Source organism: Bacillus rossius, chromosome 2, assembly GCF_032445375.1.
Source record: "Bacillus rossius redtenbacheri isolate Brsri chromosome 2, Brsri_v3, whole genome shotgun sequence".
Taxonomy (NCBI): Eukaryota; Metazoa; Arthropoda; class Insecta; order Phasmatodea; family Bacillidae; genus Bacillus; species Bacillus rossius.
The window spans coordinates 36,792,383-36,817,883 of NC_086331.1; the positions used below are offsets into that span (position 1 = coordinate 36,792,383).

At 37.1% G+C, this 25,501-nt stretch overlaps 1 protein-coding gene across 3 annotated transcripts in view; it reads left to right on the top strand.

The window, feature by feature from the left end:
- Positions 1 to 25,501, top strand: part of LOC134529244 (L-threonine ammonia-lyase) — a 416,545-nt gene that overhangs the window by 210,002 nt on the left and 181,042 nt on the right. For all 3 annotated transcript variants that reach the window (XM_063363140.1, XM_063363142.1, XM_063363143.1), the window contains 3 exons: positions 2,344 to 2,631; positions 6,410 to 6,572; positions 8,805 to 8,960. In XM_063363140.1, coding sequence (XP_063219210.1) covers positions 2,344 to 2,631; positions 6,410 to 6,572; positions 8,805 to 8,960 — 607 coding nt within the window. The remainder of the gene's footprint in view (positions 1 to 2,343; positions 2,632 to 6,409; positions 6,573 to 8,804; positions 8,961 to 25,501) is intronic.

The window sequence follows — 25,501 nt, forward strand, 5'->3', positions numbered from 1 at the left end:
AATTATTTGTTAGAAGTGTTTCGAACTATTGCAAGAATTTGTGTGTATTTTTTCATCTGCTGCCATAAACATTCCATACATATATTTTGGCATATAGTTAATTTTAATTAACACTAGTTTTGTTTGTTTTCACAATTAAATATATTGCATTAATGAATTACGTTATAAGTTGAAGTGTTTTCAGTAGCGGAAATGTGTTTTCTCTTCAATTTATATAAGGAATTTTCTTCATATTAGATACAACATGTACGAGATGATTATTACAGAGGTTTCATAAAGTATGCTTGATCTGTCTTAGTACGACTATGACGGCAATTGTTTCGTTTTGGGATTTTAGCACTGGAAGTAGTAAAGATTTAAATTATTTAATTTTTTTAAATCTGAATCTGCAAAACATTTTTGTAAGTGTTGGAATCTTGGTACTTCAGGTACGTGCCATTTAAATTTCTAATAAATATACAGTAGAGTCCCGCTAATCCGAACCTCGCTAATCCGAAAATCCGCCTAATCCGAACAGGGCTAGGACGAAAAAAGAAATGTTTTTATAACAATTATGAACCTTGAAAAGCAAAGAAAAACAAGTTCTTTTTCAAGTAATGTCATACGTTTATTAATATGTACCTACATAAGAAAATTATGATTTATCTATTTCTCCTTCAACTAAAAAGAAAAAAAAATGATTACGTACATAGTACTTAAATATTTACGTATTTATATTATGCTAAATACGCTAAATAATAAAGGTGTGTTTTGTGTCTGATCTTTAATATTTGACACATCAGATGTTAAATAGCCCACGCCTCATCAAGACCATAAATGGCATTATATAAGAAAATTCCGCCTAATCCGAATTTTCGCTAATCCGAACAGGGTTTTTCATGCTAGTTAACTGTTATTCTATATTTGAAAATGCATGTATATTTAGTGTTGTTCATTCGAATTTCATACAGAGGTGATGGGGCTGCCCTGCGCGATGCTGTGTTTCAGCTGAGATTTTCAAAGGAAACGCCAATGGAGCTAAGGGACTCCTTGTCAAGGAAGTGATCGCGTGCCATATTTTCTCTGTCTTCTTCGCTTTGGCGTTTCGGTTGTCCCTCAGTTCCTAGAAACTCTGCAGGTAGTCCTGGAGGAAGTGTGTGAGCGGATGATGGTTGTGTTTGTTGCCATGGAGAGGGGAGGGGTGGAAGAGGACGGCATTAGGGAGAGTACAGTCGCGCCTAGAACATTGTGGCCGGGCATATACCAGACTTGCGGGCAGGTAATTTGGCCTTAAGCCTACATATGGACATTTCTAGTCGTTGGGATTTTTAAGGAATAAAACGGGAAATTTTTTCTTAAAACGGGAATTTTTGAGTCATTTTGAGTCATTTTTGAGGAATTTTGAGGAATTTTTGCCGCCGTGACGTCACAACTCCAATATGGCGGACCGGCTCCCGGCTCCACAGCCAGAAGCCAGGCGCCGGAGGAACTATTATATACTACTACTTGACTTATACTTAGTAATTGCAATAATTTATTTTTAAAAACGAAATTACAATTTATTGCCACAATTCGATTTATAAAAATAAAAAGTTCTCAGTTTCAGCCAAAATGACGCCTTACTCTCCTCTCATTGGCTGTTGCGCATGCGTCCATTGCAGAAATAAAATATATTCATTTCCCCCCTATGCACACAACCGTCCTGTGCGCGGTTGTGAATCAGTAGGTTCGAAAACAAGACCGTTCCATCTTGTGCAAACCACTTACTGTTACTGTTACTGTCACGTTTTATATTGTGAACCTATCCTAAGGCTTCTAACAGCATAAAATGTGTATTACATAAAATTCGTATAAATTTAATTTTTCGGCTGGTATTCCAAGATACAAAATTAAGGGTTTGGGTGTTGAATATGCTACACCTGTTCCCTAACCATATTCCTAGTACACGACAGGACACGGCCAGTCCCTTATTTTAAGGGAACGGATTTTTGTATCCTACCCGTTGCCAATCTGTTGCCCAAATTCCGTGCATTTTCAGAGCTCACTTTTTCGTTGATTTCGTCAAGATGGCGGTCACGCGTCTGGCGTCATTAACTTGTATATAGTCATTTTAGTGATCATCGGGGCTTGTACCACATGTAATGGTGTGCCAAATGAAATTTTATGGTACTGAAACTGTCCTGGAATACATTTTGTACACATTGATGGTCATAACAAGAAATAATCGCAACTTAAAATGTCTTTGAGAAAATTAGAAAGGCGGTTCTATTTTTGTCCGATGGTGCTGCTAACTCTAGTATTTTTGCCTCGAAACGTCCGCTAGAATGCGTTGAAAGCAGGGAGCATGATGTGCGGTGTTGCCAGCTTCAAGGAGCGGGGCGCGCGCTACGCGCTGCTCATGCTGGCGGAGGGCAAGCGCGCGCACGGGGTGATCTCGGCGTCACTGGGCAACCACGCGCTCGCGCTCTGCTACCACGGCCACGACCTGGGCATCCCGGTCACCGTCGTCATGCCCATCGTCGCGCCCATCATGAAGATCCAGGCGTGCCGGCAGTACGGCGCCACCGTCGTCGTGCAAGGCAACGACATGGGCGAGGCCAAGAGGCTGGCCCTCAAGCTGTCTGCCGAGCGCGGGCTCACCTACATCAACGGGTAAGTTGTGTTTGGTTTCAGTTGGAAGTCTCTTATTTGTCACTTGTACAATTTCGGTTACTTGGTAATAATAACAGCATGACATAATATACAACAGTAGTATAGAATAGGGCATACTGGCACAGGCGCAAGGCGGTGGAGCGTGGAGCCGACCGCCATCTTATATTGTGACGTTACGGCAACAATTTTTGACTAAAAATTCCTAAAAATTCCTCAAATATGACTCAAAATGACTTAAAAATTCCCGTTTTGAGGAAAAATTTCTCGTTTTCATCCTCAAAAATTCAAAAATTAGGATTTCGAAAATCTCAAAAGTCTTTTGCCTTAGAAAGAACACAAATACCTAAAAGAGGCTTAAGCATCCATGTCTACAGCCTCCGATAAACCTCTGACGTCATCTAGGATTATGAAGACACCATTGCAATTTACGTTTGGCTGCCATCATTAAAATCTTTATTTATTAACCGGTTTTAATTAAAATAATTAAAAATTCGTAAAATAATTCAATTAATAAAATTTTAATAAAAATATTTTATAAACATACATTTACGACATTTAGCTCGGAGTTCTCGGTTCGAACCCGGTGAGGGCAAAAAAATAAAAATGGCGACTCATCCTTCCTCCAAGAAAGCCAACAGCATACTGACCTCCCAACCCTTATGTGAAGATAAATATCGTCATCTAGTATGACGTCATATACGCCATCTTGAAAATCCGTAATTTTTATGTTTGAAAATCAGAAAATTTTTAAAAATCACTAAATAACTTAATCAATCATATTATATAATAAAAATTTAATAAAATATTACTTTAAAACCACTGTTGCACATATCGTCATGGTCGCCATATTGGACTATATAAATGTTGCATGTTTCGTTACGCCCGCCATCTTGTTTGAGTACGATGTCATCGTTATCTACACTTTTCGTTACGACCGCCATATTGGATTCTATTAATGTTGCATGTTTCTTTACGGCAGCCATCTTGAAAATCCGTAATTTCAATGCTAGAAATTCAAAAAAATTCCAAAAAATATTTAAAAAATTGCCTACTACAAATGTTTAGTTATTTAAACGATTTAGGTCCTCGGTTCAATTTCCGGCAAGTGTAAACCAGTAATTTATTAATATATTTAAAAAATTCTTAACAAAAAGTATTAAAAACCTCTTACATCACACCCGACATTTTGAATTATGACACCACTGTATCAATTATCGTTACGGACGCCATATTGTTAATCTATATTTTTTATCCGATTTTAATGAAAAAAGTTCAAAATTTAGCAAAAAATAACTTATTAATATACTGAATGATTAAATCGATTCCTATCCCTGGTTCGAAACCGGTAAGAGCAAAAAAATTACAGATTCTTCCTCCACGGAAGCCACCTACAGACTGACCTCCCACCACCAATACTAAGGTATATATCTTCAACTGTTATGATGTCATGTCCACCATCTTGTCTTCGTCCGCTGGATGCCTCCATCTTGTTTTCGTGTGCTAGAGTATGCTGATGCCATGTTAGTGTAATTTTCTGTTCACCATAGCTTTGACGTCGACTGTTGGGATTGAACTTTGGCCTTGACCTTGAACTTTGACCTTGACCTTGAATTTTGAACTTGAATTTTAAATTTGACCTTGCTTTGACTTTGACCTTGACAAACATTTTATATCCGCCATTTTGTGTTCAGTACTCGCTACCAGGAACGATAGTTAACATTTATATCACCTGCTAGAGGACATTACCGCCATCTTGTTTTCATCTGCTGGAGGATGCCATCTTTTGTGTGTGTACTTGTCTGATAGAGTGCATTACCATCATATTTGTTTAATTCATATTGAGTTTTCTTCCTTTTTTTGCTTATTTTCTTGCGGGAGAGCAAGCACAAGAAGTGCATCTGCTTACGTGGGTTCTAACACCGTACTGACCCCTCGTTGGAAATATAAGTTGCCTGGCATGAAACCAGTCCAAAAAGCTTTATCACGTGGCAGCAACTAGTGGAGAGTCAACCAGTAAACTTATTTGAATCAACCAAATCACCTCGTTTGAAAGTAGCCTAAAAGCCAACCTTATGTGATTCAGAATGAGTCGGCGTCGAGCTAACATTGACATGGCGTACCACATTTACTGTTCACAAGAGTGCGTGACAACATACATCGTTGAGGTTGAGGACATGTTTGTGACCGCTTACCCGCGCTTGCGCCGAGCAAGCTGCTCCATGTTACCGCTGCTCTGCTATCGCGCGTCCTCTCAGCCACTGGAGTGGCCCCCAGATGAGCGTGAAATTACAATTTGCGCGCTACTGTTCGCGCCTGCAACGCACGGTTACATTTCCTAAAATATGATCCTTAACAAAAAATGCTTGCTTCAGCAGCCCGTGCCACCAATTAAATTTATGATCAGCGATTCCCCACCACTGTATTGTAACTATCCCAGATGGTAAACACTATTTCATCTTACGGTTTCGCTCTCACTCTAAATTTTGGGCAATTTTACGTCATTACTTTTGTTTTAGGATATTCCCTACAGGTGGTTCACTATAAAGGTATTGCAACTCATGTTTTGTTGCAAATTTTGTTGGCAAAAAAGCGCTACAAACAATAATCGGTATTGTAAAACGTCCGGAATGTATCAATAACTAAAACTTTTGTGAAGTGAAAACTCTTCACAGCAGGCAGGTTAAATCGAGGCAATGACGTCGTCAGAGCACAACGAAAACTCTTAGCGAAAAAGAAGGCAACTCTCAGGGCGAATAAAGTAGAGAATCAGAAACTGTAAGACTTTTTGCAGGTTTTTCGATGCCATGTTTGTTACAATTGTGAATCTACAGTTAGAACCTCAATGTTTACTTTATTAGCTATGAAATTACTTGCCAAAAACACAGATGGCAGCAGTATTGCTCGATGTCATGTTTACATTATAGTACACTTGCATACTTGTGGACTAGTATATTTGCGCACTTGAATACTTACGCTCTTGAATACTTGCAAAATTATATACTTGCGCACTTGGGTACTTGCATACTTACTCGCATGCTTGCTTACTCACCTACTTGTTCACTCTAATATTTGATCATAAATCATTCGTATACTTGAACACATTATTTTACACTCGCATACGTGTACACTGTACACTCACCTGAACGTTTGTACATAGGTTTTTAAAATATTTGTGCACCCTTGAATTTTACAATCCCTCTATCAGTGAAGTTTGACTTGAAAACCACGTGGTGGCCCCACAAGTATTTTTATTTATTTTTTTTTATTTTAAACACTGCCATTGTTATAAACCTTTTTCTGTATTCCCACTTCTGAGTAACACATACAACTTTATACTTATTGTCCCTTTTTCCAAAATATTTCTACATAGTAATTATAATGAGCAAAAAAAAATCAAACTTGGCGGATGATAATGACTGCGAACCAAATGTATTGGAAGAAAACATCAGACATTTTCTCCTACCTTCAAGGTGACTAAGTTCAGAAACGAAAGCAACTAACCTAACTTTTAAGGATCTCGTCAAGGAAAGTATACTGATTTTAGAGCAATATATATATATATATATATATATATATATATATATATATATATATACAGGAGAATGATAATATTGGATCAGTACCGGTATAAATACGAACATAGCAATGTACATGATGTAAACGATAGTAAAGCATTCTGCTGTTACTGCAATATTTCGCATGCGTTCGCAGACGAGAGGACTCGTTTGCCGCCGAGATGGTTACGACGGAGGGGACTGCTGCATGTGCGTGCGGGCAGGTACGACCACCCGCACATCATGGCCGGCCAAGGCACGATGGGGCTGGAGATAGTGGAGCAAGTGGCCGACATCGACGCCGTCGTAGTGCCGGTGGGCGGCGGCGGGCTGATCGCGGGTGTCGCGCTGGCCGTCAAGACGCTCTTCCCCAACACCAAGATAATAGTGAGTCGCCGGCTTCCCACATTCCGTGCTTCTGCGCACGATTTTAATAACCACATTTATTGGCTTTTAAAATCTTACTAGCATGAAATCATGTAATACACAGTTTTGGATGAACCGTTCATATGTGGTGTTCGTATTAAAACACATTATTTTCAGAACCACATAAAACATAGTTTTCAGCGTTTTGGGAAAACCGATTTTTTATTTGATTTGTAAGAGTTTTGAGATAAAGGCAACGTACGAAAGAATAATTAAAAAAAAACATTTGATAAACAATTATATAAGTTTATATTATGAATTAATTAAAATAATATGTAAAAAAAACCAAATAATGGAAGAATTTTTTTTTAGGCTAATACTTCTTTTGTGCCGAGTTTCCCTGGGGGCCGGGGGGAGGAGGTGTGTATAAAGTCTTTGTACGATCGCGTTCTATCTAGGCCTATAAATGTGTGTCCAAAAATAACTTTGACCCTGCCTTACCGATTAATGGTTACATTTCTGTGTGCATGTAGATAGATAACTCATTTTTAAAGAAGTATTAAAGATAAAATGTATTCAACTTCTGGTGATCTCTGACCTAATTGCCTAGTTCATAATAGCTTACTGGATTATACATTAAAACTCATGAAAATTTTATTTCTTGTTTTTTTTTACAACTGAATATAATTTTAATTCTTTGAATACCTACCGATAAGTAAGTTACATTGTGTACCCACTTTAGCGACCCTTTTTTGCCAAATAATTTCATGGTTTCACTCTCTGTATCTTGGTGCATGTTGTCAATCACTTCTCTTTGTTTCATTTCAATTCTGTAGATGAATTTTTTTTGGCCATAATACGGTGCATGAGCATATATAACACCCAATAGCTCTGTAACTGCATAGGTTGCACAGGCCTTTGGAGTTGTGAAATGCGTGTTGCAAGATAACTCACTGTAGCGATCAATGACATTATTATTGAGAGAAGCTGCTTCCTTGACATTTCAATGCTCCCCAACATCAAACGGAGAGCTGTTTTTCCATTAATAAACTTGATTGATTTTACCTGACACACACAAATCTCTTTTTTAGAACGCGAGTTTACAGACAAACTACGTAGTGCGCGATTGACTACGATCTAAAACCAAGCACTTAACTAAATTATTGTTTTTACATATTTTTGATTTGTAAACCCATATATTTCCATATATTTGGTTTCAACAGGTGTGCCATTCTTTAAATAAAACTTGTAAGTATGCAACACATTAAACTTGCCTAAGCGCTTAGTAATGATGACGGTAAATGCACACACGAGTTCCAAGATATCTTTATTCTTATCCCATTTACAGGAATTATCCTAACAAGACATAACAAAAGGGGTCACTGACTGATGGATTAAATTTATCCTAACTGAAAATCAATTTCATGGTTAGCTATATCCAAATCACAACGTGTGCCTCCGAGGAAATCTAGACCTAAAATAAAATCTTGAGATAAACCAGTAACAATTTTAAAGCGCCAGTTCAAAGAAAACCCGTTTACTTCAATGTGCAACACAACTTCAGACTGAGGAAACAGCATTTCTCCATTATCGCCTCAAATGTTTACGTCCGTCCCGGACCTAATGGGACGAACCAGATAAGGGTACTGGAGGCATAATCTGTCGAATAGATTTAGACGAATTAAGGCGTGGGTAGCACCTAAAACCAATAGAGCAGCAAACACTTAAAAAAAAAAAAAAAATGTGCACCGCCATCATGGATTTCTCCATCTTTTTTCTAAAATCCAAATTTTGAACTATTTATCATAATTAAAGCTTGTAAAAGCATGTATCATATCTCCTATACCTTATTTTCCTTAATGCGACCATATATTTACTAACACGCTCCAGTCTGTATGCGCCGCGAGGAAATAACACGAGGGCGTCTAAAACTATCATGATAATCACACCAGTTCACAAGTGTTGACTTGAACAAGTAGCCAAAACTAAGCCGTATGCCATGTCAAAAAAAAACGTTAAGCACGGAAGCTTTATTGCAAGCGATATCAAAATACTTGAAATTGCAAGATGGCGAGACCTGATCCCCGTAAGCCTGTGGTGTTTATTTCAAGTACCACATTGGGGATAGTATCATATATAATTATTTAACATGTTTATACCCTATAAATTTATTTACCTAGTGCAAATATTTTGTTCACTGAACTTCAATTTATATCCTCATGTAAGCGTAGATCTGTTACGTGTGTTTTCCAGGGCGTGGAGTCTGAGAAGTGCCCCAGTTTTTCTGCAGCTATCAAAGCAGGAATGCCTGTGGACACAGGAATCAAGTCTACACTAGCAGACGGCTTGGCTGTTCCATTCGTCGGATACAATGCCTTCGCGACAGCTGCTCCTTTAATCGATAAGATGGTAAGGAAAAACTGCTCCTTTCATTGATAAGATGGTAAGGAGGAGCTGCTCCTTTGATTAATAAGATGGAAAGGAACAGCTGCTACTTTAATTGGTAAGATGCTCAGGAACAGCCGTTCCTTTGATTGATAAGATAAGAATAAACAAACTTGGTCGCATTTTAATATAAATATTATATTAGCTTGTGCACTTATTATATTAGTTATGGCAGAGGGATCCAAATTGATATAATAATGTAAGTATGGATAATTTTAAGCCATATTATTTCCAACTTCCCCAATTTTTCTCCGATTTTTCTTATATCCTCGAATACCCTCAAAATTACTTTTTTTTTTTCCACCGTATAAGATTTTTCAAATAATATGCAGTACATAATTTATGTTGTATTTTCCGGGTTGAATTGCGAAGGACTCAACTTAGATACTTTGTGAATTAAACATTGATGCATTGAAATGGTTGGTTGAGCGGCATGGATACGGGTTGTAATCCCCATCTATTCCCTAAAATTTATTATGATAGCACGCGTTTTATCTTTTTTTCCTCTCCTGAAAATACTGTTTGAAAACGAAATACGAGAACAGAACCACTCATGCGTCCTCAGATTATTCTTAAATGCTTCTTGTGAACAGACAACACTCATATCTCGAGCAGTTTTCAAACCGCGTTGTTTCTTCTGAAGCTCTGCACACCGTATGAAGCCCAGGAAGGCGGGGTCGACAGCGAGGTCACGAGAGGCGGGGGAGAGGGGAAACATTATGGGCAGCTTCTTTGGGGCTACATCAAGAAAAACCAACCGACTCACGGAAACACCCGTCATGTGAAAAATTCGGGTTTGACCCCGTTCGGCATCTAACCCAGACCGCACTGGTGGGAGGTAATCGGCGAGGGCTCTGGGGCTCGATTCTGAAATACACACTGCGAGTAGGCGGTAGGCGTGTTTGTTTTCAAAGTTTCCCGCCTGCGGACGTATCATGGTATTATCTAATACCGACGACAAGCCACAGGTGCTCTCTAAAACCAGAATGTCATTTTAAAAGCTTCCTAGTTGCGAGGCTATGCCCATTAATGACAATGCCTGTGGTTTGACTAGTTCATTCCTTTGGCCAGTGATTGTAGCCTCGTGCACAGGAGCTTGGAAATTGACGAACCGTGACTAGCTGCGGTCGAACTCCCGCTTGTGGCTTGTCGTCAGTATTTGAGAATGCCACAATCAGCTCACAGGCGCGAGAACCCGTCATCGCTACCGCCGAACCGAAGTCGTCAACATGGCGGACACACGTGTTGCAGGTTATAGAAAGATGTAATAGCAACTTTAAAAAATACGTTAGAAATTTGTAATTACTCTTTGATTACCAACAATTTCTTAACAATTTATGTGACGTTTTATAGAACATTGGCGAAGTGTGTGCTCTGAATCAGTTGAGTTCATTTTTTATTGGCTTCAAATCCCATCACCGAAAAAAACTTTATATATATGGATATTACATTTTACAAATTGTTTTAAGCAATTTTTTCTGTATTTAATTGCTGTAATAAATTTTAATACATAACTGAGTTTGTTGGTTCAGTTATTTCATACCATGCAGCCTTTATGTGTTACTTATAGTAAAAATAAATACTATAAGCACAACAACCTAGCATTAAATTGTTAACTATAACTGAAAACAAATGTTTGTAAGTAAATAAGTTTCCATATATTATTTAAGGATTATCGTAAACTTAAGTCCTAAGTTAAATAAAATCACCTCGCATTCCTATCAGTTGTTCGTTTAAATATAAATAATATAAGGACATTAACTTTCTTGTAAATTTCTTTCACTTTCAAAGATAATATTAAAATATATTTTGAAAATTAATTTATTATAGTTTATTTTAAAATAAATTGTTAGATACTTTTGTATGCGTAACTAGAATTAAATAACATAATTAATGGGCAGAAATGTGTATTAAAAGTTATTAGGGTGTGACACTCTTTTGAGTGCCACGTTTTGTTTGCTTAGGTTTTGTGTGTGATCGAGGCGCGGGCGCAGTCGTGCGCGCTATCTGTGTGCAGTGCGCGCGGCGGCCTGGTTAGTTGCTGGTTTTGTCGTGCGGCGTTGCGATCTGGTGTGTTTGACGCGTGAGCGCTAGTTTTTGTGCAGTTGGTACGCGAGGGAATTTAGCGCTCGGGGGAAGGAATTGGTAGTAGTGGGCGTGCGTTAGGTTGTTGGTAGGAGACAGCTGATCGAGAGAGTTGATGTGAGTCGCTAGAAGAGTCTAGCGACAGCAATGCTACCTTCCTGCAACTGGCAACTGGCAACTGGCTCGTTCCGGGGCCGGCTACCACACCGCTCACGCTCGTTCCGGGGCCGGCTGCACGATCATATATGTCATCTGAAACTTTTTATTTGTCAAATATGGCCTCGTGGCTGAACGCTTAGCGACGCTATCATCTAATCGTAAGGCTGCCGGTTCGAATCCCGGCAGGTGCGAAATTTTTTTGTACTTGTAAAAATAAATACGAGCACGTATAATTTCAAAAGTAATAAATATATTTCAATAATGAATGCAAATAAAAATTAATTTATTAATTAAATTGTAATTTTCAGATAAGGACATGATAACTAATGGTCAATTAGGTTAGGTTAGCTACATTATAAATACTTTAAAACTTTGTGGACGGTTGATTTGGTTAGGATAGTTACATTAAAGATACTTAGAAATCAAACATCCAGGGGGTAGGCGCTCCCGATCGGCCAACTTCGGAGAGGATCGGCAGTTGCAGGACGGTAGCATTGCTGTCGCTAGACTCTTGTTGAGTCGCTTGGAGGAGTAATGTCGTACCTACTGGAGAGAAGAGTTGGGGGGAGGAGTAAAACAGGGTTAACTGTAAGAAGCCTACGCAACAAAATGAAAATTCAGCTGCGCGCCCGAGACAACGGTACAACGGAATAGAGGTTCACCTTTTATTGATTGGCTAACGAGAGTTATTAATTCAATCAGCATTAGTTTCACGAGGGATTGTGATTATGAGTAAGCAAGTGGAGAAAAAAATGAAGCCGAACTGCGTCGGAGTATTAGACTGATCACGAGAATAAAACCTTTTGGTGCTACAAATCTACACGTCGGGGTACGAGAAGTTATAATAATATTATTTGCCGAAGACAAGAGGGAAGTCTACTGCACAGAGAGTTTTTCATGGCGAAGGAAGATATGAAGAGTCCTGCTACGAGGATCCCGTTTTCTACCTGCTTGGAGATTCGAGTAGAAGGCGGAGTCTACGAATAGAAGTTTTGTGAAATCAGTGCAGCGGTGTTGACGTCAGCGCGGCGACTTCAATGCATGTCAGCGGCTGGAGAGAATTGGGCCGTTTCTCCAAGACTTCTGTAAATTGCTTGGGGCAATTTGATTTTTCTTCATAGATCAGTCTTCCTTCAAACTGTAAGTGTTGGCATTTTTATTTCTGTGGATCTATCGAAGATTTATTTTTCTCTTAATTAGGAGTCTAGGTATGTGTAGGTTTTCCTCCGAATTAATATATTTTTTTTGTCTCGTGGAGTTGTGCTCTGAAATACTGCTATGTTGTGTCGCCTTCTTTCATTGTTGCATTTTTTGCTGCCGACTAACAATTTGGCTGTAAATCTGGCGATTAGGAAATGCTGAGGCTTAGACAGGTTTGCCACACAAATAGGATGAGTAGTTTGTAAAAATTCCCCTTTCCTGCTAAAGTAAAGTTGATTATATTCTGTTGGCTTTTAATTATATTTATTATATTTATTGGTGCTCACCCTTGTTGAACTTCATAAAGTAAATTCGTAAAAGGAAATAGTGAACTGAGGAAACATTTGTTTCTTGGTTAGGTATAACTATAATACTTGTTAGGTGATTATTATTTTTATAAGTGTTCTGTGGCATTATATTGTGATTACAAAGTACATAGTAGGTATAGACTTTATTGCCAGTCCAGCGTGAAGCATTTTACCAAAATTTGTGTTTTATTATAATTTGTTTGAGAACAAGTGCAGGTACATTCTTTAATACTCAGTAACTCTCTATCTTTTGGTGCTAAAAATATATTTATTAATGTGAATATGCCTGTGACCTAATGTGTATGATATTAATGTGTTTAATAGTACCTGAACAGAGAAATTTAAATATTTTTTATATAGATTGTTTACATATTCTATTTTGTTATATATATTATATTTTTTATGAGATTTTTAATGGGGTTAAGTGGTGTGGTGTAACCGGTGCACCGGACGACGGGGGCAAGTGGTTCCAAAATTTGTGAGGCAGGAGGTTTTGTATTGGAGGGGAACGACCTGTATGCCCTCTTTGCTTGAGACCTTGACCCCCATTGATTATTCTATTTTATTATGTGTCTGTATATGATCTTAAGACTGTTGGAGTCTTTAAATGAATTAATGCCTTTTTCTGATGTGGAACATTCACTGTGTATATTTTTTCTTTTCTAACTGAATATTATAAACTAATACCATCAGCCTAGGTTTTATTATTGTAATCCGGCCTTCTGCTTGGTCCCTATTAGTGTTTACTGGCCCGGCCAGGCAAAAGAGGGGGTTACAAGGGCAATTAGAGAAATAAATACTATTAATAATAGCATTTATGCATAAGGTAAAGCATATATAATGAAATAATGAAGTCTATACAAGATTATTACATAAAATAAACTGAAAGGGTCTTAAACATATCTTGGCCTTCAAGTATCGTTCATTGCCACCATGCATCTTACCGTTGTGCTAGAGATACACATAACTTACAACCTTGAGATGTTACTTCATGAATTTAATGTAGCCAGTTTAATCATGAATTATTTAAGGTTTGTTTATTTAATAATAAAAATATTTAAGTTTTCAAAAATATTAATTTCACACACCAATATTTCTGGCAAGTTCCCCGATGTCCAGAAACGCGAACATATTCGGGTGCGTGCTGCCACACGCGCGAGTCCGCCAACTTGACACCTTCGGCTCTTGGGTACATCAGAAACTATTATAAGCGGATTTAAGGAAGGGGTCACGGGGGCGTATGCCCCGCCACCCCCCGACGCTTAAAAATTAACAAGGAGTTTAATACGGTACACTCTAACATTACATTCGTTTAGACCCTACTGCGCCCCCCCCCCCCCCCCCCCCTCAGAAAAATAACTTGGATCCACCCTTGGGAAAGATAACGCAATCTCCCAGCATTCAACACTAGTGGTACCGGCTAGTATTCCGCAGTGCTCAGAGGTTACATCAAATAGGCAGGAGTCTTGATGTTGCCTACCCGTGTTTTTGGCATTTCAGAATATCTAAGGACTAGCTGCCCGACCCGGCTTCGCACGGCTATAGTAATGGAAAAAATTTAAGCCACATCTCCCATTTGCAGTAATGGTAAATAAAAAAATTCAGTGAAAATTTATTACAATGCTGTATAATGTACCGGAGAGAAAATAAATAGCACCGATGGTTTCCCGACTCATGCACGCAACGTACAACTGATGTACCCGTACTTCGCTACGGCAGTCTACAGGCAGATCACTCTTGCGCCGCTCATTATACATGCCCCTCCTTGTGGGTACACCACTGCCCCGCTATGGCCGTTGCCATGGAGACGCAGAAGGCATGAACAATGCAAAATCCTGTTCTCATGCAGACAAAGTACCCACTGTTGCCTGGTTTTAACCACCCATGGGATCTAATTTTCGGAAAATGTCATCCTGCGTAACATAAGGAACGTTACTGTAAAGTTTTAAGTCTGTAAAATATATATACTTGAAAAAAGGGCAATAAAAAAACAAATTAAACACAAAGAGAGGAAAAAAAAACGATAGTTTAGGTTTGCGATTCAAAGTGATAAAAAGTATTTAAATACTAATTGAACTCTTATGAGGGTACTGATTGCTTCTTTGTTAATGTCACACGGGTGTTTTTTAACTTGTATGGGAAAATTAAGAATGATAAGGCATCTAGTGCGTGGTAACAAGGTGAATAGGCAATAGGAAATAAACTTCTAGCGCCTGCGGCATTGTCAACACACACTTCGTACGTGTACTGAATGTTGTATCTAGCCCCCTCCAACGCATTTGATTCTAAATTGGACTTTTAGTAAGGATCCCTAATGTTATTGATAATATAATATAGCCTATAGCCTTCCTCGATAAATGTACATACTATCCAACACTGAAAGAATTTTTCAAATCGGACCAGTGGTTCCTGAGATTAGCGCATTCAAAAAACAAACAAACTCTTCAGCTTTCTAATATTAGTATAGATATTGTCAGAAGGCGGGTAGTCGTGAGCGAGAGTCACGACAAGACGAGGCTAATGCATTTCAGAATCGAGCCCCTGATCACCCAACCACAAAGTGCGTTCTTCCCCTTTTTCTTCAACCACACTCACTCAGTCCAACAGAACGCACGAAAAGTACTGCTAATGTCTTATTTAAATTTACGCCTTTACATATGTGTTCACGGACGTGATAGCAAATGATAATAATGTAAGTATCGTGGACCCGCTCTTTCGTCAATGCTTAATTCTTAAGGTTGAGTCCTAGCCAGCTCTGGTCTGTTTCTGGCCCAGTAGATGGCAGCACTAACGTTCGTCTAAACGAATGAAACGCCTGTAGCGTTAGGCAACTTGTCGTGCGCCTACGTCACGTCACGGTCCTTACGAACGAAGTGAGGGGGGGGGGGGGGGGGAGAGGAGGAGGCGAGAGTGGACTGCGGACCGGACCATGATGTAAAGAAGAGGAGGTGAAACCTTCCGGCCGCCCGAACGCGTCCTCCACTGCGCACTACGTCACCTTGGTCGCACCGCCCGGTCCACACGCAGCGCGCTTACGGGAATACCACGCACAGACAGTTCATTTACAATCGTTTGAATAGTAAGAGTGACCACGAAGCGTAGAAATACTTTTCTATGTACATTGTATAGCATGCATTTAGAACATACAGTTTAAATAAATGTATTAGCATCCAAACACGGGGTTTATATTAATTATAAAATCAACGAAGCAATATATTTCTGCTGTTTCATCACTTCAAAATGTTGATTGAGTCTTGTAAACATGGAATGGTAATGGGAATTGGAATGAATATACTTCGAAAATATTTATTATGAATATTAATTAAATAGATATAACAAACATTCAGGATGCAGGCGGCAAATAATAATACAAACGTATTACAAAAAAAAAAAAGCATCTGACACAAAGCAAAGTTTCTATAAATACTTATTTGTAATTTGCATAAACATAAGGGCTTTTGATTTATTTACTAAATTTAATTTTATTTAGTTACAAACAATAAACAAAAGGGTAATTAATGATAGAAAGTATATTTAAAAAATATAATATTATAAATAAAAAAATATTACTAAACCAATATTATTAAACCAATATTCAGCAAAAAACAGCTTGCAGGCATTACAAAAAATTTTTCACGGCAAAAAAAAACGAAAAGGTTGGTTTTGTTTATTATCTTGGAGAGGTAAAACCTAATAGTTTTCAAATCCCCCAAGCACATTGTGCGTTAAAACATGGCACATAATTGTTGGTTGATTACTAAAAATAACTCAATTGCAAAATAACTCGCCAGTAAATATTTCACAAAACCCGTATGCCTTCTACACTACATTTTATTAAAGCCAAAATCGATTCATAATGGCTTGAAGAACTCCCGTCCCTCATAGGTATTTGAATGTAATTTTAACGCGTGTATCTTGGCTGAAGGTGTTTCTTTCTTCATTTTTATAACGTTAACTTCTGAAAACTCAAAAATGTTGCTTGCTATAATTTTGATTACTGAGAATTCCATGTTATAACAAAATAAGTATTGTTTTACCTCCTGTACATTGTGCATTTGCAGGCACTCGCATAATTTGATAAGACAACTGAAGAGAGTCACGGCCTTTCCATGGAAAAAAAATACAAAATAAATATCTAAGTTCATCTAATTCCCCTTAAAATTGGCGTTTCAAAATTCCTCCTGGATTCTGTAATACTAAAATGATTTGAAGGCAATACATTCAAGGGAAATGGTGTGATAAAAACATTAAAAATATAAAAATATTGAAATAGAATAAAATCATTGTAATCATGAAACATTAAAATCGGAAATACAATTTTTCCCACTTATATCTAGTTTTACGGAAAAGCCGCTTCCTTCCATAATTACTATTCCAAGGCCGCGCTGCAAATGTCCACACGTACAATTTTCAATACACAGCTGTTTTTTATATATCTCATGCACTTTATAGATATAGAATTTAGAAAAATTAATACCTACAAACATGCAAACTTATGTGCTACACTGTTTTTAGTTATAGCCGAGTTGTGTTAGAGTTAGGATTGTAGACACAGTAGGGGCGGATCCAGGAATTACTGGGGGGGGGGGGGGCCGCCGTGAGTCTGGGCCTAGTATGATACCTGTTTATTACTCCAAAAGTCGTTATTAATCAATGTATATTTTACCCTTAGATGGGTGGGAGGGCACATGCCCCTCTGCCCCCTCCCCCTTTCTGGATTCACCTATGGAGCACACACGCACGTGCGCTGAGAATGTACTGAGCTATGGTCCCTGCAAACCTTAATTTTAAGTATTTAAAACGGCAGTTTTTTTAACGCGTTAAATGCTATTTATAATTCTTATCTCACGGTTTTGCGTGTATACTTAAATATATTTAAACGTAATGATATCACATGTCCTCCCCACTCCATTAAAGAGAACATTTTGAACAATAGAAAAAGTGCGCATGTTTCTTTTTGATGTATAGGGGGTTCACATTCCTACTTTCATTCGATTTGTTTACATGCATTGATGAAATATTTCCCCCCCCTTTATTAATACTACACAACCTAGTGTTTAGGTTAGTTCTATAACAAACAAGAAAAAAAGTTAAATTGAAATAAATTCTGTAGTTCTCGCTGATGCCCGAACACACAAACATTTTAAAAACATTTGATTTGAGTTTTTATTAATGGGTGGGTATATATACGTTAAGATTTCATTTTTAATAAATTAATTCAGTAAATAACCTTTTTACCGCGAAAGACTTTATTATTATAGATAATAACTCAGTATTTTGCACGAAATATATAATCCTTGACCTAATATTAACCTACAGTTAATCATATAAAAAAATTAAAAATAAATACTCGTATTATAAAACAAGTGACATTTCTACTTAAAATCACGTTTGTTTAAACTTACCTCTGCTAACACAGAATGTGTCCTTCCTTTTGCATACGTTCACCCACTTATTGCAAAGATCTTCATTTTTTGGAAAAGAAAAATATTTTATGCCAGAATCTCGAGTCTTTTTGAAATGATTGTGAAATCTGAACACTGCACAGCTACATAAAATCACTCAGGATTATGTTAGCACCAACCATAACAAAAATTCGCACGAGACGCAGATGAAATGGATGGGAAGCGCCTGGAAGAAGAGCGCTGGCTACAACCAAGGTGACGTAGCAAGGGAGCGCGTGGAGGGGGAAAACCTGCGCACGGTTTCACCTCCCCTTCTTTACATCATGGACCGGACTATAGTGCCATTGTCTCCAGAGATAATCCCCTGTCACTCTAGTGATGGGCAGAACGGTTCTTTTGACCGAACCGGTACTTTCGGATCAGTTCCGTGAAAGATTCGTTCAGAACGATTCGTTCATCTCGGTCATCTCGTTCTTTTCTGTGAATAGGATCTGGCTCTTTTATCAGGTGACGTAACTCGTTCATCCTTTAGAGTATTGGCTACGTGTTTGCTTCCAGCCTCCCCTCGTTATCGCGTGACCCGATAACGAGAGGAGGCTGGATCGCGTGGGTGGTTATCTTTATCTACTCTGCATGGGTAAATGAAATTTCAAACGTCTAGTTGTATACTGACTGTTATAAAATTATTGACTGTTGATCGCTGCAAATGCTTCATGCAGTGATTCTATATAATACGGGAGCATTAAATCTAAGAATGTTAGGTACGAAAGTGATCTTTCTTAACTTTAATTTGTAATCGCACTATTATAGCTAGTACTTGAACATTGCTTTTCGTAGCCAGTGAATCACAGTTGCGTATATGAAACAAGATTATTTATATTGTATTACTTTTTAAGTTACAAATATTAATATACAGGCTATTTACACTCTAGAGAGAGTAAAGTGTTTACATGTAGACCAACACATTTAGAGAAAAAAAGACAAAAATTGAATACTACTACTGCGATTCAGTATGAAGAGAGATTTATTTATTTATTTTATTTATAGTTGCGTTCCGTCGACCATGAATGAGCAATTGCTCAATGGTGTAGAACATGTCAGTATATACAATACAATACAAAATAAAAATTAAATCCATAACATAGTAAGATAAAAGTTATAAACAATATCATGATTAAATACACATATCACAATTAAAAGGGTATAGCATACATGTATTATACACATATAATATTAAAGTGTCCGTACACAAAGATATTTTAAACATAAACACACAAATATACACATAACATAACTATTATATATATATACATATATCTATACATATATATATATATATATACAATTCAGATGTTAACACACAAGTTATGATTATCAATACAATTTAAAAATTCATCAACAGAATAAAATGTTTTTGAGATGAGATATTCTTTTAATTTATGTAAAATATAAATGAAGTAGGTACATTAATTAACACCTAAATGGTAAGTGTGAACATTTGTAGTTACTTTCCCTGTTATTTTTAATTCATGTTTTTTTTTCCCCCAAATTTGTGTATGTGAATGTGAAAACGCAATTTTAAACCACTACTTAACAGTTGACATTTTCAGGTATAGATACTTTTCATGTTACCCTATTTTATTTTATCAGTTATCGTTTGCTCTTATGAACATGCTCACGCTGTGATTACTAATTCTTCAGACTCCTGACGTCATGAATCATTTCACGAACGAATCAGACCGGGCGCGTGGCCGGTTCTCTCATCTCGTTCTCTCGTTCTCTCCGCGTTTTCGTTCTTCCGAATCTTTCAAGGTACCGGCTCTCAAAGAGCCGGTTGGTTCTCTCGTTCTCTCCGCATTTTCGTTCTACCGAATCTTTCAAGGTACCGGCTCTCAAAGAGCCGGTTCTTTACATCGCGAACGAATCGCAAGATTTCGTTCTCTCAAAGATTCGTTCTTTTTGAACGAATCGTTAACGAACGACCCATCACTATGTCACTCAAGCTCACAAACCCTCGCTTCTCATCCACAGCACACAGGCACACACCGGTTCTTGAAGGGAAGGCATGGTCAAGGTTTCTAGAGAGAGGTGACTACAGCATTTATTCATCGTATGTAAGGCCTACTACGAAATTTTTTCAGGTGTCGTAAATCTTTACTTTTATCAATAAAAATCATGTAAGTTACTAAATGTGTGCCTCTATTCAACGAGATATTCTTATTATTTTCAGAAAATGTTCTATACTTAGAAAAATTGTCACTTATTTTTACTACTAAAAAAGTACATATAAACTGAAAATTTACTCACCATTTGTATTCCCCTGACCTACTTAGCTAAAGAGACATAGAATAAATATGTATGTACTCGTAAGTTTGGCTAGTTTGGTAAAGGGGTAATTATTAAAAAAAAGTTTTTTTGTTTTTTCAAGCTGTTCCAGATTGTTTGTTTTGTAGCTACAAATTGTGTCTATATTTTATTTTTTAAATAATTTTTGTAGTTGTTGCGTAAGGCCGTGTCGATGTAAAACACATTTTCCCAAATGTTGCGCTAAAAACAATAAAAAATATAATGGCTTAACGACATGTAAATACTCATTGTGAAGAACAGTTTTATTTTGTACAGTAATTGCTATAAATATGGACACGATCAATAAAATATTTTTTTTATTAAATGAAGTTGAACGATTGTCCACATTACTCACCACTGAAAAACAAGACTGTATCAGTAATGCGGTAGGTATAGATTTGTTTCTTTCAACCATGGTTGGTGCGGTCTGTGTAGTGTAGTGCAGCTGCACAGATATTCACACCAATGTAGCTACACTGAGAAAGCTTGAATGAATTCAATGATTTTGCATGATTTTGAAACGTGTGCTTAAATTTTGTGTTATGTATGAAAAAAATTGAAGATAAAATTTCTCCGAATTTAATTTTTTCAGCCACGTTACGCAATTTCATTACAGTTCAGATAAAATTAATTAAAAATTAACGAATGGTTCAATTTGATTAGTGGAAATAATACAATATCCTCTGCAACAGCATAAGTTATTGAAGCAGCCATTTTGACTTAGTCAGAAGTGAGGTTATCTTTCACTTAGAAATGGAAATATTATTTCTAATATTCATACTTTACTTTTTCACATAAAATATTCCACTATTATTCGTCACTATCATAGTACAAGCTTTACTCTCTCTGAGAAATGATCAATTTCCAAAGAATTCGAACTGCCCGCCTGCATAACAACACTACACCAGCTACACCACATCCAGAGCTGGTGTAAGTTGTGTAGCACAAACTTATACTGGCAGAGCTACAACAGTTGAAACAAATGCACAATGTGGAAGACTCTGACGTCATATCCGGTTGAAAGAAACGATAATATACAGATTTGTCTGCCTGTGTAGCCTGTGTAGCTACACCAAGTTTGAAAGAAACGAACCTTATGTGTCTCAAGGTTACGGCCATATAGGCTTCGGCCTGAAACGCACTTCGCCTTTCCTACCCAGACCCCTCCCGCACACTATTAGATTAAATTAGTTTAGGTTAGGAAAACAAAAGAGCGGTCTTTCGAGTCAGGCTCTCCTGCTTTCATACTGAACCATGTCGTACATATGAACTAATGTTAAAACTGGTTTAAGTTAAAAAATAAAACAAAATTAACACATTTTATAATTATTGATATTATTTTCACCAACATTTTAAATATAAATATAGAAATCAGAACTTACAAACATGCGCATTCATAACACCACAATTTTAAAATTAATCACGGTTACCTCTATATGAGAATACTGTCATTAAACTTTATTTATACCACATGCATACATACATACATATACGTACATACATAAAGAACCAAATAAATACGAATAATAGTTGTAGAAGCAAGTTATAAATAGTGATGATGATTTATGTAAATAAAAATTACTGCCTAGTATGGAATTATTATCGTCTAATAAAATGTGTTATAAATATCATCATAGGTTTTGTATATTATTTAATAGCTATCTAAAACGCTACAAATCATAATTTTCCTCATCAAAATCCGAAAAGAAAGATGTATAGAAAATATCTCATATCTTTAAAATCGACATATGATACGTATACCTAATATACCGACGTTTCAAACTTTCAATATATTAAACATTGAATTGTTTTATATTCACATTCCACACCGAAAAGAAAGTAATTAAAAATAAATTTCTTATACACAGTGGCTGTAACACAAATTTATTTCGGAACAGGATTCGAAAAGAAGTTTGGTCACTCAGAATGTATCACTGCATTTGTGGTTTGTAATTTATAGTGACGTGAAAGCTCACTTTGAATCATCAAATACAACATAAACTGACACAGTTGGTATTCATGTAAAACCAGCTGATGGCTTCGCTTTGTACAGGAAAATATTAGCACATGGAAAAAATAATCTCCACGCTAGAATAACTGATGGAAGCTGGCTACATACTATCAGTCACATTGGAATCTATCGTGAATTAATAACACTCCTGCAAGACGGAAATTCCTTTGAAAAGTTGTAGTACATGGACTTGATTTATTTCATGTGGACCTTAGTGATCTTTGTTCATTGATTGTTTGGCGCCGACTCAAAAAGGTTTATTTTTTGCTTTTCAGTTTTATTGGCGGTTTAATTGTTTTTATAAAAAGTTCTTATTAATTAGCAAACTAAAACAACAAATAACAACTCAAAACAACTTGAAACAGGTTAACATGGTGGTTGAGTTCTTATAGGCATATTACGTATCCTCCTGGAATCTAGTATCTCTGGTGCTAAATATGCATCATAAAACAAATCAAGTTTGCCAAACATTTCCTGCAAAAAGTCTTCGTCCCTTTCAATTCGCTCAATGGATATTCCAATAGGTGTCCAAACAACGAAGTCACAAAACTGTCTGTTTGTAACTGCGAGCTGCCCCTGGACCTGATAATGGTAGTCGTGTGTATGCTTCAGTTTAAGATTTCCTTCAGCGTCCAGGTTACAGAAAAATGATGGGTTCTTCAAGTTCTCTGCAGCCTTCGCGGGAGTTAGATCCCTCGCTCTGTAAGGACACTTAACCTCTACAATACCTTCAGTGCCAACAAGGCCATCAGGTGATCCACCCAGCCAACCTATTTCTTGATGGACGAAGAGACTGCAGTTTGAAACACGGACATTATTTGCGGTCGCATACTCCTTCAGGGCGACCTCTTCGTTCAGAATACCATATTGTATGGCACTAGATGTGGGTTGAGAATACAAAATTTTGTTTACTAAGCTTGCTGTTGCCGTTCGTCGCTTACAGACAGCACCGAAGTTCGAAGCAGTGAGCCTCATTTTTCTTTCCCTAAAAAATGTAAACAATTTTTTGTTTTAACCCCTTTACATTACTTTTTGAAACGCAAAGACTTTAAATATAAATAAAGTACCTTAGGAAAAGTAAATTGTGTTTATTATTATGAAGTTGAAAATAATGCAGACGTACCCGTGACATTTCATGCTGAAATCACAATAGCGCGAAAGGCGCAACACACGCGACGCGTATTTACCGAATAGAATTCTCGTCTGATCGGAAACTCCGTCGCGTCGCGTCGCGTCTACTTCTGATTGGTTTGCTACAATATTCGCTTCGCGTTTGGTGTGCCGTTCGCGCTACTTTATCCCAACATCAACTGAAAGGAGTCATTTGTTTATGATCGAATTTAGCTGTATCAGAAAATTTAAAGTAGAATTTTGTGACCGCGTTTTCTCGAGGAAAATAATTTTTAATCTCTCTTGCAGTACGCTTCCTGCTTTATACCCGTACCATTTCTCCAGAGTGAAAATATTAAAGATGTTGTAATGGAAGATCGTGTACTACTTTATAAAACGGCTTTACCTAAGATGAAATGAGTATTCCATCGTAGTCATACTTTCAGACGTCATTTATCATCTATAAACACCTAGTAATCGTTACAGCGCTGCATTACCAGAAAGTAATGTTTTCCAGACTGTCTCAAAGCCGACATGAATGTGCTCAGAAGAAATGTTATTTTGTTCACGACAAAATGACGTGTTAAGAAGTTGATAGATTATTGCACACAGAGTTCTTTCAGCGGTTTTGTTAAACCCTAAAAAACAAACTTTACTATTCACGTTATACAACATACGCCTAATTCCAATTGCAAAACGTTCCACACTTAATCAGTCACATGTGTCCTCTGCTTACGATCAATATTACTATTCACTTGTGTGGAGACAAATTATCTGTTTTTTTTTTGGTTGATTCTAGTTCCGTTGTTAATGTGTATTTCTATGTCAATTTGTTATTCAGTATCCCTAAACTAATTAAAAATAAACACGATAACCAAAAGAAATATTTTTATAAAAAAGTGATTAACTGAATGACATGTAATCAGTTAAATCACATTTATGATGCTTTGTAAATACCCACACAAGAAACGTTAAATTCGCAAGCCTACACTTCCCAAAACAAAATCACTTAATTAGCCGTGTTATATACATATGGTTAGGAAAATGCTTGTTTAAATATAATGAGCAATGAAACTGCTTCACTATATTATATTTTGTTCCAGCTTAAATGTGTCCTTACATGTCATTTACTACAATTTTATGTAAATTTAGATACAACCGTAACGAAATAAGCTTTGAATGGCAGGATAATCCAAATTTCCCATTTTCCTTCATTTTCATGGTTACAATTGAAACCTTTTTTAACAAGGAATTTTGTTCAAAGAAATTATTTTATTACTAAGTTTAACGATGTTCTTTTATCTCACTTATACTTAGAGCCATTATTATTTCGCGGATTCCTTGAGTGCCAAAGTAAACTGGAAGTAGATGAACATCAGCTTCGCGTTGATGATTGGATGTAAGTTCTGACGACCCGCCCTTGACGATGCTAAACCAGTAGCAAACAAGGTGAGGAAGTCTTCATCCAATCACGTTCAACTCGTCAAATCATGGGAAACGTACTGTCGACCATTGAGCACACTAAAATGGCTTGATTACGTATAGGCATATCAGGTCTACGATGGAGAGAAAGGAATCCGCGAAATAATCGTGGTTCTACTTATGCTGTACAATAGTTTCAGAACTAAAAATAGAAATTTTTAAACATATATTTTTCTTGGCAGCAAATGAAATGTACTGAGAACATGAAAAATATGATGTTTAACGCAGCACGTAGATGTATATTTTTCTATTATTCGCATACCTGTACCACATGTCATTGTTGCGCTGTCCTCTTGTGTGAATTTCAATTTCATTTCTCCTCTGGCGATTTACTGTTAGCTGCATTTTCAGGCGTGATATCATATTTTTCATTTCCTCCGCTGGGACATCTGGTAACTG